Here is a 17,002-nt window from a genome sequence, read left to right on the forward strand (position 1 = left end):
ACAATTTGTCCAGCAGACGATCATCAATTCTAATGCACTAGGGAGAACAATATGTGGTACCGTGTGTTCTTATATTTGTCTGCCCTACATATATATATAGCTAGCGAATTTACATGCATAGTAAAAGCTTAAAAGCAAAAATAGCGAGCAGTAAACGAAAAAAAGGGAATATAGAACCGCATATCCGGCGGTGCTTCGGGACGTATTCACATCTACACCCACACTCGTCGAGGGCAAAGTTGTTGGTCGAGGGGCGCAAACAAATTTGCACAAATCTGCATGAAGGGTAGGTGGCCTCGCGGGAACGCGAGTGCACAGACGGGCAGCGGGGGTGATTCTCATTCAGGTGGCGGTCAAGCTGGTTCAGTACTCAGTACAGGCGGCACAGCCAGTCGGTTCGTTCGTTCGCGTTGGCGCAGAGGGTGGAAAAGTAAGACAGCACGAGAGCTCGAGCGAGTAAGAGAATAAGCTTCTGCGAGAGCAGAGAGGGGAGCAAAGAGTCGAGGAGCAGAAGCAAAGGAGGCGACGGCGTTAGTCTCGCCCCGGGTAAAGTTACGGATGCTGCGTCCAATGTGCACAAGTCCTCATAGTTCGCGAGTCTCCGAGATGATGTTGATGACTATGACGATGTACTCAACGACGGCGCACAGTAATAAAGACTTGGACTGGTGCTGTAGTGGAGACCTTTGCTCGGTAAAATATTACCGCTGCTGTCTGTGATGGGAAGCACGCCCACATTTAATTATGGTATAAATCAGTGCTAACATAACATTACACGCCAAGAAGGAGTGCACGATGTCGAATGAGTCGAGGAGTGATGACAAGGGGCTTGGTCAATACCCGATATTGTGTGCCTTGCTACTGTTGTTTTAACTTTTATTATTATTGTTATTATCATTTTATCTGTGGTGTTCAGTTGCTGTTCATCACAGTCTCTGTTTCATTTATTGTTTCAACAAGAGTTGTCGTTCTACTGCTCATGCGTTTATTTTTTATTCAAAAACTTGACACAATTGCGGTTTAGATATCCTAGCGATCGCACGTGTCGTGTGTGTGTGGTGTTTTTTACACGTGTGCATATGTCGATAAATTAAATCTTTAAATTATTGCCGCTTAATTTATTATTTTTAATCCCTTTTATTTTTGTATAGAGATTATATAAATAATATGTATATGTAGATGTAATTAACGTACATTAAAATAATAATTATTCGGAAGTAGATGACTACGGGAAGCAAAGTAAACTCAGGTAATATTAAACGTTACATAAATAAGCACATGAAGCGTGATAATGTGACAAGATTAGCCGGTAGATTCTTACAACCTTGGATTTTAAACGTCATCCGATACTACCAAGGTTTTATTACCCTGTTGTTGACGGCGCTCGGTATTTTATGCCTCACGGGAAATGACGGGGAACGATGAAAAAACGTTGTTATTTAAATCGACGTGGAGAAGAAAATACGGCAGAATACCAGAGGACAACTACAGGCTGTCAGTAAGATGGAGTTGCGCAATACTCTTTCTGGGATTGACAGCATCGAGGATATCAGTAGCAATGGGACATTGTGATTTAGCGGAATTAACCTGCCGCGACGGTAGGTGTGTGCCACTGGACGCCTACTGCAATGGGCGCGATGACTGTGGAGATGGCAGTGACGAACCAGCACTTTGCACGCCCTGTAATCGAACTTATAATGGGCGAGAAGGCCGCACTTACGAGCTGGATCTTCCACGACCGACAGAAGCACGGCTGCCGTTTCTTTGCCACTTGACCTTCACAGCCAGTGGACCAGGTCACGGAGAACTGGTGCAATTGCTCTGGGACGCTTTTAGCATCGGTCGTCTAGAAACAGTTAACGGAGATTCTAACGAACCATTCTATTCAAGTTGCCCGGAGGGCTCTCTTCAGTTGGCTGAACTCGGGAAACCTTTCACCGGCGGATCGTGGTGTGGTCCCGGTGAAGGAAGGGCTTCCTATTACAGCGAGACTAGTACGGTCACTGCATCTATCAGACTGTTTCATGCACCCTCAGCAGTACCATTCGAATTCCGGCTGCGTTATCGGTTCATTTCACGTAACGAAGCAGTCGCACGTCTCGGCGAACCGGGACTGACCATCGAACGCGGATCCCCCGTACCAGGTACTTACTGCTCACGCAACTTTTACGAGTGCCATAAAAAGCAATGCCGCGTACAGAGTCCAAACTACCCTGGAGAGTATCCGAGAAACGCCAGTTGTCTTATTACACTGAGGCAGAAATTCGTGCCAACATGTAAGCACGCAATGATTTCTATAAAAGCAGCCAGCGGAGCAAACACTATCAATAACGGAGCATCTATTCTTCATCAGGGTTTAGCAAGCTCATCCTTATCCTCTTTTAATAATACCAACCATAATAATAACAGCAATAATAAATCTTCCTCGTCGTATATCGATTTTCACCACAATAACAATCATTCATTAGCTCACAATAACACAAGTAAGCTCAGCGTCTGGCAAGACTGTCCACCGGAAAAGGATCGTTTGGTCTTTCGTGATGGATCACGTCTCGAGGACGCAATACTTCTTGTTTACTGCGGCGGACCCTTACCTAGAATAACAGCCCGTGGTCCGGCAATGCTCATAGAATTCCGCAGCTCACCTCTGGCAATTCCATTGGGATCCTCTCCTCTACGTGTTGAGCTCCAAGTCCCCGTTGTTTACGTTGACTCAGACGGACTTGATTACGCCCGAGGCGAACAGGGCTGTCATTTTTTCATCAACGACACGACTAAACGTAGTGGCATACTTCGTGCACCTCAGCACACACTTCCACCTGGTTCCGTATGCACCTGGAACATAAAAGGATCAGTGGGCGATAGAATTTGGTTTTACTTCTCTTCATTTACCCAGAGAGATCTAACTGGTGGTTCTGATAATAATGCAAGTACTTTCAGACAAAGTGAAAATAATGTTCATAATAAGAATAATAAACCCCAGTGTGCCATTAAAATGACCCTCTGGGACGGTCCACCCACTACAGGTGTATCTATCGTTTCTCTTTGTGACGACACACCGCGATTATGCGCCCATGCCGCTTTGAGAAACTCCACTAGAAGTACCCGACCCTGCACAAAACAAGAAAGCTATATTACCATTACACCAACACTTACTTTACGCATGGAAGCTCTTTATGGAACAGCTCTTCGTACCGTTAATTTCCAAGTAAATAAACTACTTTACATCTGTTTATTTAAATCCAATTATTTTCTTGTGTTAAATTAAAACTTTATGAATAATTTAACTAACAAAATAATCAAATTATTTTCAGGCTCGTTACGAATTCATTTCGACTCTCCAAGGCGGTGAGGTCTGGGGTGAAGGACCTTGTAGCCGCGTCTGGCGCAAAGTCAAAAGCGGGGAAGTAACATCACCTAAGGACGTACGTTTGTATGGTCGAGGAGGGCAATCGAAATTGGAATGCTTTTATCGGATAGAGGCTGGCGTAGGTGAACGTATAAGACTTACTATTCACAATGTAAGTCTAGGTGACGCGACAAATTGTCTCAGTGAATTGGATATTCACTCAAGTCGACCGAAATGCCTTCCTGACATCGATACCCGTGACGCTAAACTGACGTTATATGAAGCGCCATGGCGCGATGTTAAGTTACCTCGGGCATGTCTGTGTGACAACACTTCTCACTTACCTCTCACTTACATATCGGTTGGAAAAGCGCTGGAGTTGACGTTTTTGGTGGATGAACAAGCGCCTTACGAAGACTTTGAAACTCTTTTCTTCTACGCGAGTTTTGAGCTGATTCGCGTGCCTGAATGCCCCAGAAAACACCGGCTCCGTGGAGAAGGTGAGACACTACTCAATAAATATATTTATAAGCCTATTTACTGTTATTGTTGTTGCGATTACTGCAAGCTATTTGTTTGAGTGGCGGTAAACTTTATAAATTTAAAATAATACTCGGCACGTATATAGTATGCAGATAGATTACTACGAAAACTGTCGATATTCTATGCGGTGAACAAGGCACTTACTTACTGATAAACCACTTATGCTTAAAATCTCGGTGTAATGTCTATATCTATATCTATATATATATCTATCTAGTATATCTATGTAGGGTAGCTCGAGTATAGTTTTAGGGTACGTTCTCTGCTTATAGTAATAATAAATATGCATAATATTAATGTAGTTTAAGTGGTATAGCACACCCTATTAAATTCTATTGCATAATCAGTCAAACAAGTGATTAATTATTAAAACTTATCGAGCATTAATTTATTCGGCGCAGGTGGAGAGCTGAGATTTGTATCCCCACCACTTTCCCGACCGGATATTTACTGCGAGGGGATGCCGTGGCTCGTCGAGGCGAGAGAAACCCGATCATTATTTGTACTGACGTGGGGTTGGTTTTTACCCCTGGAACCATCGACGATATCCTCCTCGGTATCGGCTGCGTCATCTGGAGCTGCCGGATCTTCGCATCACCAACAATCTCCTCAAGAATCTCCAGAACCATTTGTAAAATGCCCCACATCCAACCGACTTCTCCTTTACTCCGGGTGGCCGATGAAACTCCTGAAAGTTGTGTGTCCAGTGGAGCCTGGAGCTCGAGACCGGACTGTTCACATATTTTCCGAGGAGTGGCTGCTGGCTGCTGGTAACTCTGACGAACACTGGTTGTCGCCAGCACGTCCAGCGTCTCTTCTCGTTGAGTTCGTGGCACGAGAGCCCGGTCAAGCCGCGGCTTCGTGGCTAGAAATATCTAAAAGTCGATCGGCATTGCACAGACAACTGCGTCTTCCAGGACGGACAACTGATAACGATACAAGTACTGCTGATTGTCTTCACACTTGTCCAGAACTAGGTGCATGTATTGCTTCTAGTTTATGGTGTGACGGACATATTCACTGCCCTTCAGGACACGACGAGGCTAATTGTGGAAGTGGCGCACGACTATTAGGTCTACTTCCGCCTGGCATGTGGCTAGTTGTTGCTGTTATTTCCGGAATAGTTACTGCCTTTGCGTGTCTTCTTACAATACTCGTGTGCAAGTAAGCCTATAAATATTTTAACTGTTTGAATTTAAAATTACTCTACTACATTATATATTTCATAAATATCAATAATAATAATAATAATTAATTGGTGTATTTTTAGATCAAAATCTCGTGCTAAGAAGCTATGTTACGATGACGAAGTAAAAAGATCTGGGAGTGTCCCACGGAGAGCGCCTACTGAAGAGTCTCTACTGGGTTCTTGACAGCAGTCTCCCGGTTTCGTGGAATACATTCACGTTGACCGGGAGACAACGGTTTAGTATAGCTTTGGATTTACTGTTTCGTGCAGCTTTGCCGTCCACTAATTTAACTCGCCGAATTCTTACTTGCAATTATTTATTCAATCGATGACAGTTTGAAAAAAAAAAATAAAAATAAACGACGAGGATCATAATTAGGGATTTGCACGAAACTTTAAACTCGCGACACAATACATAAATATATATATATAAATAATGCAATATATGATGTTGTGATCACAATCTTTTTCGCCTTAAAAAATCATCCATCCTCGGACATTTTTTTAAGTTCATTACTACTGTCATTGTCATATATATTATATATACATTTAAAATCATAAAACAAGTAATAAATTGCGGACGATAAATTATTTTAACGTTTTCACTGTCAGTAACCAAAGAAAAGCTTTAAAGACTAACTGTCGTGGTACAAAAAAAAAGTTAACTAAACAAAAAAAAAAAAAATGATAAAAATCTCAGCGTAATACTGCAATTGAAATATAAAAAGTAATCCCGCAGTTTAATACGCTGTTTATACACGTGCCCTCACATCTTTTCAGTATAACAAATTACATTGAAACATAAAAACCATCGAGGTGGTATATATATAAAGATTGACATATGCTAGGGGTATATAAAAATCAAGTTAAGTAAACCCATCATATTTAATACCCGTTATTAATTCCAAAACGTTGGAAAGTATCGTAGAGATATATAATGATATATATAACAGGAACTAAAAACTCACACAAATTACTTACCTGCACAGTTTTGTTACTTTTTAAACTGTAGCGCTGGTCTTTAAAACGCGTGTCTTATAATAAAAAAACAAGTAGAAGGACATGAAATATATATACAGAGTTTTAAAAGTTTCAGCTAAAGGATTACAAAGATTAAGTAGTATTGTAATTAATTAAGAGTACTTGAGAAAAGAGAGTAAGGTAATAAATAATTGAGTGGCAAGTGCGAAAGTGATAAATTTATAGACATAGAGAATTACTATTTCTTGATAACAACAAAAGGATTTGATAAGTCGACCATTGAATACAGATTTATTATTATTGATCAAATGATACGTGAACACGTAATATATTTATACAATCAAATACACACTGGTAATTATGATGGAATTTCGGAGAAGAGTAACGTTTTTTTTTTTTTTTAAGCTCTAGCTCGCACATGTACCACATATTTTAATTAATGACAGTGTGATCTGGGTATTACTCTACTTATCTTAAAATATATTAATTAATACAGGATGTGAATTAATGTAATGGGTACGATATATATATTACATATAGATGAGCACAGTATTCATTAACGCGAGTAACGATTACACCGGCACACAAAAAAAAATAAGTTCTCTGTACTTTTGACGGGACCGATTTATTCCCATGTATTTTGACCCGCTGAATCCGAATCCGAGGTCCGTTTAACCCGTACACCCTCAGATTTTTAGAAAACTTTAAAAAACCTCAAAAATACACAAAAATCGACCGTTTTTTATATTTATAAATTTTTTTAACCCTAACTAAGCATGATTTTTATGTATTTCGGTCCTCCACATACTAACCTGAAGTTTATTTAAAACATTAGCCATTTAAAGTCTGAGTAAAATCCAAAAAACCCCAAAAAATTGCAAAAAAGCAAAAAAATTCTTAGTGTTGTGATGAAAAAAATTTTTTGAAGCATATTAAAATTTTTTTATGTTTTAGGCCAAAATATTTTTTATATATATATCACAAATCGAACAATATGATTTCTTTTATTTATTTCGATTTAAAAATTGATTTTTGTTATACCAAATTTTATTTTTTTCGATTTTTTGGGAATTTTTGCCATTTATTTAAAATTTTAGAGATGTCTGAGCCATGGATGTTCGAGAATTATATGTGACAGATAAACATACATGAAAATAATTATTTATTTAGCCCTATAAAATTTTTTTCATCACAATACTAAGAATTTTTTTGCTTTTTGCAATTTTTTGGGGTTTTTTGGAATTTACTCAGACTTTAAATGGCTAATGTTTTAAATAAACTTCAGGTTAGTATGTGGAGGACCGAAATACATAAAAATCATGCTTAGTTAGGGTTAAAAAAATTTATAAATTTAAAAAACGGTCGATTTTTGTGTATTTTTGAGGTTTTTTAAAGTTTTCTAAAAATCTGAGGGTGTACGGGTTAAACGGACCTCGGATTCGGATTCAGCGGGTCAAAATACATGGGAATAAATCGGTCCCGTCAAAAGTACAGAGAACTTATTTTTTTTTGTGTGCCGGTGTTATGATTAATTAAAAAAATTGACGGCCTTATCGCCGTTTTAAAAAAATTTCATTCATCTATAAATACATGCGTACATACACATTACAGTTAAAAAGTAAATTAATTTAATTAAAAAAGAGTAAAAAAAAAAAAAATAAAGTGTAATATTGATGCATATTGTACGTGTGTGCCTACGCGTAATTGTATGTGACTAGATTTTGGCTGTGATAAAACGTGTGTTGTTATTTATTTTTAATTGTGCGTGTGCTAGAGTTTTAATTATCGGTGACTCTTCTCCCTCTACTTTGCGCCTCAATCGACTAATATAAAAAACTTTAATTAGTTTTAAATAATAAATTATTTATATTATAGAGTTACTTATATTGCACCATTTATATTTAGAAAAAAAATTAAAAGATTATTATTATTAATGTAATGTTATTATAATGCAATAGAATTTCACATTCGCGTCGTAATTTAAATATTAATATATATTATGAATAAAATATAATTATAAAAAAAAAAAAAAAATGTAAGCTCAAGTTAACGATTGAATGGAAATTTTATTAAAAAAAAAAGTCATATTACAAATCGTTGGATCAAAATACTATAAAATAAACTCATAAATCGTTAAATTTTTTCGAAATTTATCTAAATAAAAATACAGAGCGACTATTAAAGTTATTCACTCATATACTATTACATCGAGCTCATCTTTTTTCCATTATTATAATGAGATTATTGTCAGAGATTATAATATTAATTATTAATGATAAATATATATAAGATATTATAAAAATATTTCATTAAAACGATGTGTAGATAACACTTTAATGATAAAAAAAAAAAAATAAGATTAGAGTAGCGTAAGGAAAATAAACAAAAGCAAAAACAAGCCAAAGAAAGAAAAGTAACGAGATCAAATAACAATGAAAAGTATTAAATGTTCAGGAATAAAAAATAATAAATAATAAATGTGTACGTAATAAAACGGGGTCAAATGATAAATATTAAAATAAACATAGTGACTAAATATATAATTCAAAATCAACATTAGGTTTATGTACTCTGTTTAAATTAGTTACAACGATCAATGTTTCTTTATTATTTATTTATTTATTTATTTATTTATTTATTTATTGCGCTTTGCAAGCCATAACTTCAACGATTACAGTTAATTATAAAACGAGAGCTGAAAAAATACGACTGCCATTATCTGAAACATTAAAGATATTCGAATAGAAATATACTTATATATAAACTTTATTTTAGCGATCAGAAAAATGAAAATCTATAGAAAATAAATAATAATTACGATAACGTAACGAATGAAAATAATATAGAATTTTTCAGCACTTTGAGTTGTAATTTTTAACATATTACTAGGGGTGTACTAATCGAATCGAATCATCCAAAAATTTTCGAATTATTTGTAATTTTTAAAATTGCTCGATTTGAATCCAGAAAGTTTTGATCAGCTTTCAAATATTCAATTTTATCTTAGAGATCTTAGTTTTTAAAGAAATCAAAAATTATTTTTTCATAGATTTGTGTCTCAGCTCTATTTATTTCTGACAGCAATTTGAATTATTGAAAAAATATTAAAATTTTATGAATAATTCGAAAACTTACGATACGAAAAATTTGGACTGTTCGCACACCCCTACATATTACCGTTAGATTATATTATTATTATTATTATTTAATAGATAAATCATCACTGCACTTGTACAATAGATTCTTTCCGAGGAAAATCAATCTAAAATAAATAAAACAAAACATTATTGAAACTTTTTGTCTGGTTTATTTTTATTATAGCACTAAGTTGACATTATGGGATACAAGTACCGGGTTTGGACACTCACAGAATTTTGATAAGTCTTCTATATATATATATATATATTAGTAGACAATAGTATCAGATGTTTCTATAGTATTTGATTAGGAGATACTTAATTATACTTATTACAGTAACAATAATTTTTTTCCTTGACAAATGATGTGTCCAAACCCGGTAATTATATTTTGAGTGATAAAGTATCCAATTGCTAATTCCTGTATTTATTCACTGGCGAGATGGATTTCTGCTGCAAATTTATCTTATTAATAATCATGGAGGTAAAGTTATTTATTCTAGATTTCGAAGAAAATTTTAAACATTTTTGCTGCATAAATATATAATATATATATTATATATGCAAAAAGGATTTTTTAAAGGGAAAGTTTTTAAGGGAACTGGGGACGGGGTTGTTTTCCTATTTGCTTTTAGATTAGTTTGAATTAAAGATCTTCCAAGTCGTTTTTGCCTGAAACGCGGGTTCTACTAAAAAAAATATATGAATTATTTATAAGCCTGAATTTGTAATTTATCAAACGCTATCTCAGCACCGGAATGGAAAGTAGATTTCTTAAAAAAATTATAAAAAGTTTGAACCTCAATATAATTTGTGAAAATTAATTAATCAAAATGGAATTAAAAACATGATCCTGAATTTAACAGACAATTAAAAATTTTTTTATTTTATTTTCGACTAGTTAATTACTAAAATTAAAAAACTAAAGATATGCACTCGTAGAAAATTTTAAAAACTACAAGTCCAATTTTTTAAAATATTTTTTTTATAATTTATGGTTTTGAAAAATTCAAAAAATTATTAGATGTCGGCTAACTTTAGTATCATAGTAAAAACTTGTTTAAATTTTTCATAGAATCCATTTATACTGACATTAATTTTTGATGATTCTGAAGTCAGCAGACAATTAAAATTTTTCTGATTTTTTTTTTCAACAAATCAATTACAAAAAAATAAAAAATAAAAATATGCACATGTAGAAAATTTAAAAAACTACATGTGCAATTTTTTCAAATTTTTTTTTTTTATAATTTACTGTCTGTAAGAAAATCCAAAAATTATTAGGCGTCAGCTAACTTCAGTATCATAATTTTTGAACTTCTGTTAGTTCGAATTTGAAATTTTCTCGATTAATTATGACATTTTACGGCAGAATTATATGAAAACTCCATTATGAGAACAAATGCAGCCACTAGATAATTTTGAAAGCTTTTTAAAAAATAACAACAAAAATATGCTCCAGGTGAGGCTCGAACTCACAACCCCGGCATTGCTCACGTTTCACTGTCTTATAAGTACCGTGCGCTAACCAATTGCGCCACTGGAGCAGTTGAGAGAAAGTCGTCAAACTTTTATATAATAACCAGTAGGACCACTCGGTCATCAAAACGACAATTATATCGTAATTGTTCACTCGCAAATAGTCATCTCGCAAACCCAAATGACATTACAATTAATCGTAATTATTTTTATTTTACATAAAATATTTAAAATCTGCCGGCAAAAAAGAAATTTTTAAAACTCCCGCTTACCATCTGACACTCGGTCGATAAGAGCAACAGCTGATCTGATCATGTTCTTCTAGGAATTAAATGTGAGTAAAAAAAATTCCTAGTAGTCTAGGTCTTGGTGGTGGTCTCGTACGTCAACTACCAATGCAAATGTTTTCATAATAATTCTCGAAAATGTTTAGTATCTACGCAATAAATGTTTTTTAAATTTTTTTATCGCTATAGATTTATTGAACTTTGACGTATTCAACTGTCATATTTAACGTTGACGTGTAATGTGTGCTTTTGAATATTTTAAATATGTTTATCTAATCATCGGAGTTTATTGATGATTCTTGTTGTCATGTTCAAGTAATTTATTTATTTTATTTACTTACGCTGTCTATATGCTGGCTGTTGTTACAAAACCAACCTGCTGGGCTTACATAATATTTATTAAATATGATATTTTATTATTTATATAAATCTGAGATGGGCGTATTTTTTTTTAGATGCAAGACACAATGAGTTGGTTCGATGCCTCGGGATTTGCCAGTTTGGCAAAGTCTGCGCTCAAGGAAGCTCAGAAGACTATAGACAAAGCTCTGGACATAAAGGAAGAGGAGCAGCATCAGCAGCAGCAGCAAAAAGTAACTGAGACCCCGGTGATTGATGACAGCAATTTTTTCGCAACTTGGGGCATCAAAAGTGAGAGCGGCAACGCTCAGACTGCGACCACGAGTAATTTTAAACAAGACTCTAGTATATGGGGTAGTTTCACTGGATCCTTTTTTGAACCTCCTAAAATAATTGGCGATTCCAAGAGCAAAACATCACAGAGCTCTGGATCACTACGCGACTCCAGTGACCAAAGTTTGGACACTTGTTCCGTAACATCTTCGGTATCTTTGCCTGATAAATTAGCACACATCCAAAACAAAATATCATCTAGCTCGCAGTCCGTTGAGTCGACAGAAGATGACTCGGATAGAATTATTAGGTCGCGAGACAAAAGTAGTAAAGACTTTTCAAATTCAGATTCTAAAACTGACTCGGAAATCGAGTCATCTAAAAGTAATGCTGATAAGTTTGCGTACACTGGCAGTAATTTGGGCAACAGAGTTTCGTTACTGTCATCCGAAAGCGATAAAAAGAGTTCTGAGAGTGTAGAAATTCTCGGTTCAAGGTCTGATACGAGTACTGACTGCACCACGACACCAGAGTCGGAAATTGTATCGGCGAGCGACTCGCTCAGTGCATCGACTTTAGATTTAAAAAAAAATTCCGAGTCTGTTGAAATTTTACCGGACAGTCTGGTAACATCTCCTAGCTCTGTTGAAATTCTTGAAGACCGTTCTAAAACGGAAAGTCCATTTTTATCACCATCTGAAGAATATCACAAATCTCCAGATGCTCCGACAACATCCTTTGAGCCTGAATCAGAATCTCCACATGATTCCTCATCGGATATATCGCCTTATGCATCACCGATGGAGGGGTCTAAGAGTCTGAGACTTGGCGAGGACACCGAAGAATTAACTCCTAGTCAATTAGTGTCTTTTCCAATTACGCCATTGGTTGAAAAATCGTCTAGTTCAGTTGCTCTGGAAAGCTGTCAGACTGTCGACGAGTCAGATGAGATAAGTCAGGCTGAAGATTCCTACACTTCAGCATCAGAAAGCACAATGATGACAATAATGGAGACTTTCCATCAGCAACTAGATCAGAAACGCATGCACGACAGTTGTTCCGACACTTCAAAATCTGTTTGTCCTACTTCGGTGTCCAGCAGTCAACTGGAATCAAGTTTAGATTCTCTCAAAGATGTAAAACAAAGTCTCCATCTGCCCATCGAGCCAATCACAACTCAGCCGATTCGTAAAGTTGAGAGTTTGGCTGAAAAAATGGAATCTTTTGATCCAGACCTGGTGAAAAGTGCTACGATTGAGCCTTTGAACTCGGAGTCGACTTTTGAAGTTGAGAGAGCGAAAAATCCACAGGATTTCAGTCCTCCCGATCAACATGCGATACTTACAGATTCAAGTTGCGAAGGAACGTTAGTCGACACTAGTTCTGAGGAAAATTCAGCGATAAAAACAAATAAAGAGACAAATTCTGAAGAAGAAGGATCACTAACCTCCAGTTCATACGTAAAAAATATGCTAGCTGATGCAATGGTAGAAAAAAATGAAATGCTAGTTGATTTAGAACGACATGATATTTCACATCGCGAACATTCGCCCATTTCATCAGAGAGGTATAGTTATACCTCTACATATTTTATAAAATTAATTATTATTATTTGTGATAACAAAATTTAATTTTTTACAGCCGATCAGATCTAGTGAAAATAGGATCAGATCAAGCGAGCGGACACACGAGTGGCGATGAGTTAGAAACTACGACATCTAGTGACATCGAAATTATTTCCAGGTACAGGTAATTAATGATAGGCAATTTAAATTAATTGATATTGTCATTTTGATTAAATTACTGATGCTAAATTTATTTTAGCCCAAATGGTGATTCAAGTTCAACGCAATCGCGGCAAAGTCCAGCGAATCTCCATTCATGTAAAGCTGGAGATCTTTTGACAAAAACTTTGAAGACCAGAGGCCACAGTCGGGAGCTCAGTGAAATTAGTATTTGTTCTGATGACAGTATTAATGAAACAGATAAATTACGGAAACGTATTCAAGAATTAGTTGAAATACTAGAAGTACGGGAGTCAAAGCTAATTGACGTGAGTCGAATGAATATGGATTTGCATGAACAAAACAATCATCTGAAAATCCAGATAGACAGTTGGGAAAAACGTGCACAGCAGCATCAAGATGTTAATCTTATAGCCGACGAATATACACAACGTATGTCTGTGTTGGAAAAAAAATTCCAGCAAACAATCAGAGAGCGTGATCTGCTTAAAGATCAAGTGGAGAGTTTGAAGAAAGAGTTGTCGGATCAGTCCTCGTCGTTGAACGCTGAGAAAGATGAAATCATCAAGCAGCTGCGAGAGGAGGGTGAGAAACTGAGTAAACAACAGCTGCAGCACTGTAATATTATTAAAAAATTGCGGGCCAAAGAAAAAGAGTCGGACGCAACCATGAAGAGCCAGAAAGAACAGTTGGAAGAACAGAACTTGGAACTAGACCGATTGAAACGTTCGCTGAATGCTAAAGAAGAAGTGGAAAGAAGTCAAATAGAAGCTGTTCATACTCTTACAGCAAAAGTTAAGAAACAGGAGAAGGAAATTTTTTCATTGCAAGAAAAGTTAGACAACACGATGAATAAAATGAATGCTTATAAAACAAGTCTTGATGCGGCAAAAGTCGAATTGGCTGAAACAAAATTAAATTTTAGCGCCGCGGAGGAGGAGCTAAAGCAAGTACTGGAAAGCGCTGGAGAGTCGTGTCGGCTATCAGCTCAAGTTGAAGATCTTAAAGTTAAGTTACGTAGAGAAGAAGAAAATCATGTTAAGAAAATAGATGCTTTGAAACAGGAGAACAACGACCTGTTGAAACGTCTCGAAGCTGCTGAAGCCAGAAGCGAAGAGCTTTCAGAATCAGTTTCCCTTGCCACGAAACCACTGCTTCGACAGCTCGAACAACTTCAAGCGAACCTGACACACAAATCCAATAGTTTTATGAAACAAGAGAAGATAATGTCGGATACCATTGACGAACTCCAAACAAAGTTAGATAACATGCTCGCTGCTGATCGCTCCCACGTCGAAGAAAATATAAATTTAAAGTCTAAAATAGTAATGCTAGAGTCACAAATAAAGCGCACAGAGTCTGAGCGGTCTAAAATAGACGAATTGTCAACGCAATTTAAATCTGAAAATACAAAACTCATTGCGGAAATAGATAAATTAAAAATGACAATTAAAAGTCTTGAAAAATCTCACGCTGAGGAAGTCAAAGAATTTAAACGCGAGATAGAGTCGCTGAAAGATAAACTATCGACGGAAAAAGCAGCAAGTGATGCTGAAAAAAGGAAAAATAATCCTGCATTGGAGCATCAGCAGAGCACTGGAGAGGAGTCACGTCTCAGTCCAACTTCCAGTGTCAGAAGAGACTCTATCAGTAGTACAAATAGCGTTTGGCTTGCGGTAACTTGAATGTCAAAATAAAAATAACTAGACATTTAATAAATTAAATAACTGAGTGAATTTAATCGAATAAATTTATCTGTTTTAGTTCAATGATTCGATATTTGATACGAGTTCTGGACGCTTTCCAAATGTTTACGATGGGTTGAGAACTAGTACAAATACGACATCGACCATTGAAACTTTGCAAGCACAATTAAAAGCTCGCGAAGGTATGTATGCCGCTAAGGTGATTTATTATTTACCGAGTATTGATCGTGCTACATAAACAAATTGTTTTATTTATAATATCTATACAGGTGAAATTCAAACACTGCAATGGGAAATGTCACGCAAAAACACAGAACGCGATGCATTGAATATGGAATTATCAAATTTATCTATGAAAGTCGAAGAACTGACCGGTAAATTGATTCAAGTCGAGGCACTCAATGCTAATTTGAGTGAAATACAAACAAGGTATGACGCATTACTTCAAATGTACGGAGAAAAAGTCGAAGAAACGCAAGAGCTTCAATTGGATCTTGAAGATGTTAAGGAAATGTATAAAAGTCAGATCGATCAGCTGTTGAGAAAAGATACTTAGATCCGATTTGAATTTCAAAAAAACATTCCGCCTAAAATTTCGTGTGTTTGAAAAGTGCAATACGCCGTCGCAGGTCGGCTGCAAGTATTCAGAGGGTTTTTAAATATTTAAGGACATTCTCTGTCTACACCCCCCAGTTTTTAAAAATATTTGATGATTTTTAATTGTAGGCTGAATTTAAATTTTAGGAATTTTAAAAAAGTTGAAGCATTAATTGGAAAAAAGAAAACGCAGTTACAATTTTCCTGAGGTATAGATTTGAAAAAAAAATTACTTCGTTGTTATCAATTAGGAGTTAAACGAAATTTGGAAAATGAATTTCAGTAAAATCTTCATGCAATTTTATAATTCAAATTTTCAAATTTTGTAGGCTAAAATTTATTTACAAAATTTTGTTTGACTCCTAATTGATAACTAAGTAATTTTTTAAAAAATCTAATTAATTAATAAAATTTAAATGCGATCATTACGATTGAAATTTAATATTTTTAAAAAGGTGGGGGGGGGCGAGAATGACCTTAATATAAATTATATTTTAAATGAATGTTATTATTTTAAATAGATGTTTTTTTTGTTTTTAATTAAATTAATAAATTAAAAATTAAGTATTTTGCTTGTAAGCAGACTTGGAGACTGAGATTACGGAAATATTGGCTGAGACATTGGGAGGTCATTGAAATCAGTCTTATATAAGTGATATTTGTAAATAGATCTATATCTAATTACTAATAATCAGTCTTTAATTATAATATTTTATTATAAGTAACTAAATAAATAATTAATTGTTATTATTATTGATAAAGAGAATTTAGGATTGTACATATGGTGGAATCGATAATCAAGTCATGTAAATTTCAAGTTATTTTATTTGTCCTGTTCCGATGGCGCCCATATAAATTTTTTTTTTCATAGATAGAATTAATTAATTAATCAATTAAAAAATACATTTTTATTGTGACAGGTACTTCTATTAAATAAAAGTATTTAAAAAAAATAATAATAAATAAAATTTATTTAATTAAATTTTTATTTTTAAATCACCAGAGTTTCACAATTTAATTTTGAATATACTTTACTTTATTTTGGTAAGGCTTTTTTTTTTAGCTCAGTAAGTACCAAAAATAAAAAACAATCTGATGACAAACCAATAATCATTTTTATCTTATTTACTACAACAGTATGTCCATTTATTAAAACGTAGCTATTACTTTTTTTAAATTTTCATTACCTCTAATAACATAGCGACGCGGTCAGCATTAATTATCAAATTTGGAAACATTAACATCCAAAACATGAGAAAAAAAAAAAACAAGTGTTAATTTTTTTCATACATTTTCTGTATTTTTTTTATAAATAATGTAATTATTAACCATCTCCCGACATCGATTAATTGAAAC

General features: G+C 34.9%; 2 protein-coding genes and 1 non-coding gene across 4 annotated transcripts; 2 read left to right on the forward strand and 1 right to left on the reverse strand.

The window, feature by feature from the left end:
• The first annotated feature begins 140 nt into the window (after window positions 1-140).
• LOC130666541 (uncharacterized) lies at window positions 141-8,529 on the forward strand. Its single transcript, XM_057467655.1, has 4 exons — window positions 141-3,208; window positions 3,315-3,849; window positions 4,294-5,056; window positions 5,163-8,529. The coding sequence occupies exons 1-4, from the start codon at window positions 1,409-1,411 to the stop codon at window positions 5,263-5,265; spliced, it is 3,201 nt and encodes a 1,066-aa protein (XP_057323638.1). The 5' UTR covers window positions 141-1,408; the 3' UTR covers window positions 5,266-8,529.
• Window positions 8,530-10,653: 2,124 nt separating this feature from the next.
• On the reverse strand, window positions 10,654-10,746 carry Trnai-uau (transfer RNA isoleucine (anticodon UAU)). Its single transcript is given in 2 exon segments — window positions 10,654-10,689; window positions 10,709-10,746. It is a non-coding gene; the product is annotated as a tRNA-Ile (tRNA).
• Window positions 10,747-11,024: 278 nt separating this feature from the next.
• LOC130666919 (TATA element modulatory factor) lies at window positions 11,025-16,930 on the forward strand. 2 transcript variants are annotated; one of them, XM_057468246.1, is made up of 6 exons: window positions 11,025-11,280; window positions 11,421-13,165; window positions 13,240-13,347; window positions 13,423-15,019; window positions 15,108-15,231; window positions 15,319-16,930. In XM_057468246.1, exons 2-6 carry the CDS (start codon window positions 11,421-11,423, stop codon window positions 15,603-15,605), a joined length of 3,861 nt encoding a protein of 1,286 aa, XP_057324229.1. In that variant the 5' UTR covers window positions 11,025-11,280; the 3' UTR covers window positions 15,606-16,930. The 2 variants fall into 2 exon arrangements, with proteins under 2 accessions (XP_057324229.1, XP_057324230.1); XM_057468247.1 differs by having other exon boundaries at window positions 13,240-13,341.
• The last annotated feature ends 72 nt before the right edge of the window (window positions 16,931-17,002 follow it).

Source organism: Microplitis mediator, chromosome 4 (genome assembly GCF_029852145.1).
Source record: "Microplitis mediator isolate UGA2020A chromosome 4, iyMicMedi2.1, whole genome shotgun sequence".
Taxonomy (NCBI): domain Eukaryota; kingdom Metazoa; phylum Arthropoda; class Insecta; order Hymenoptera; family Braconidae; genus Microplitis; species Microplitis mediator.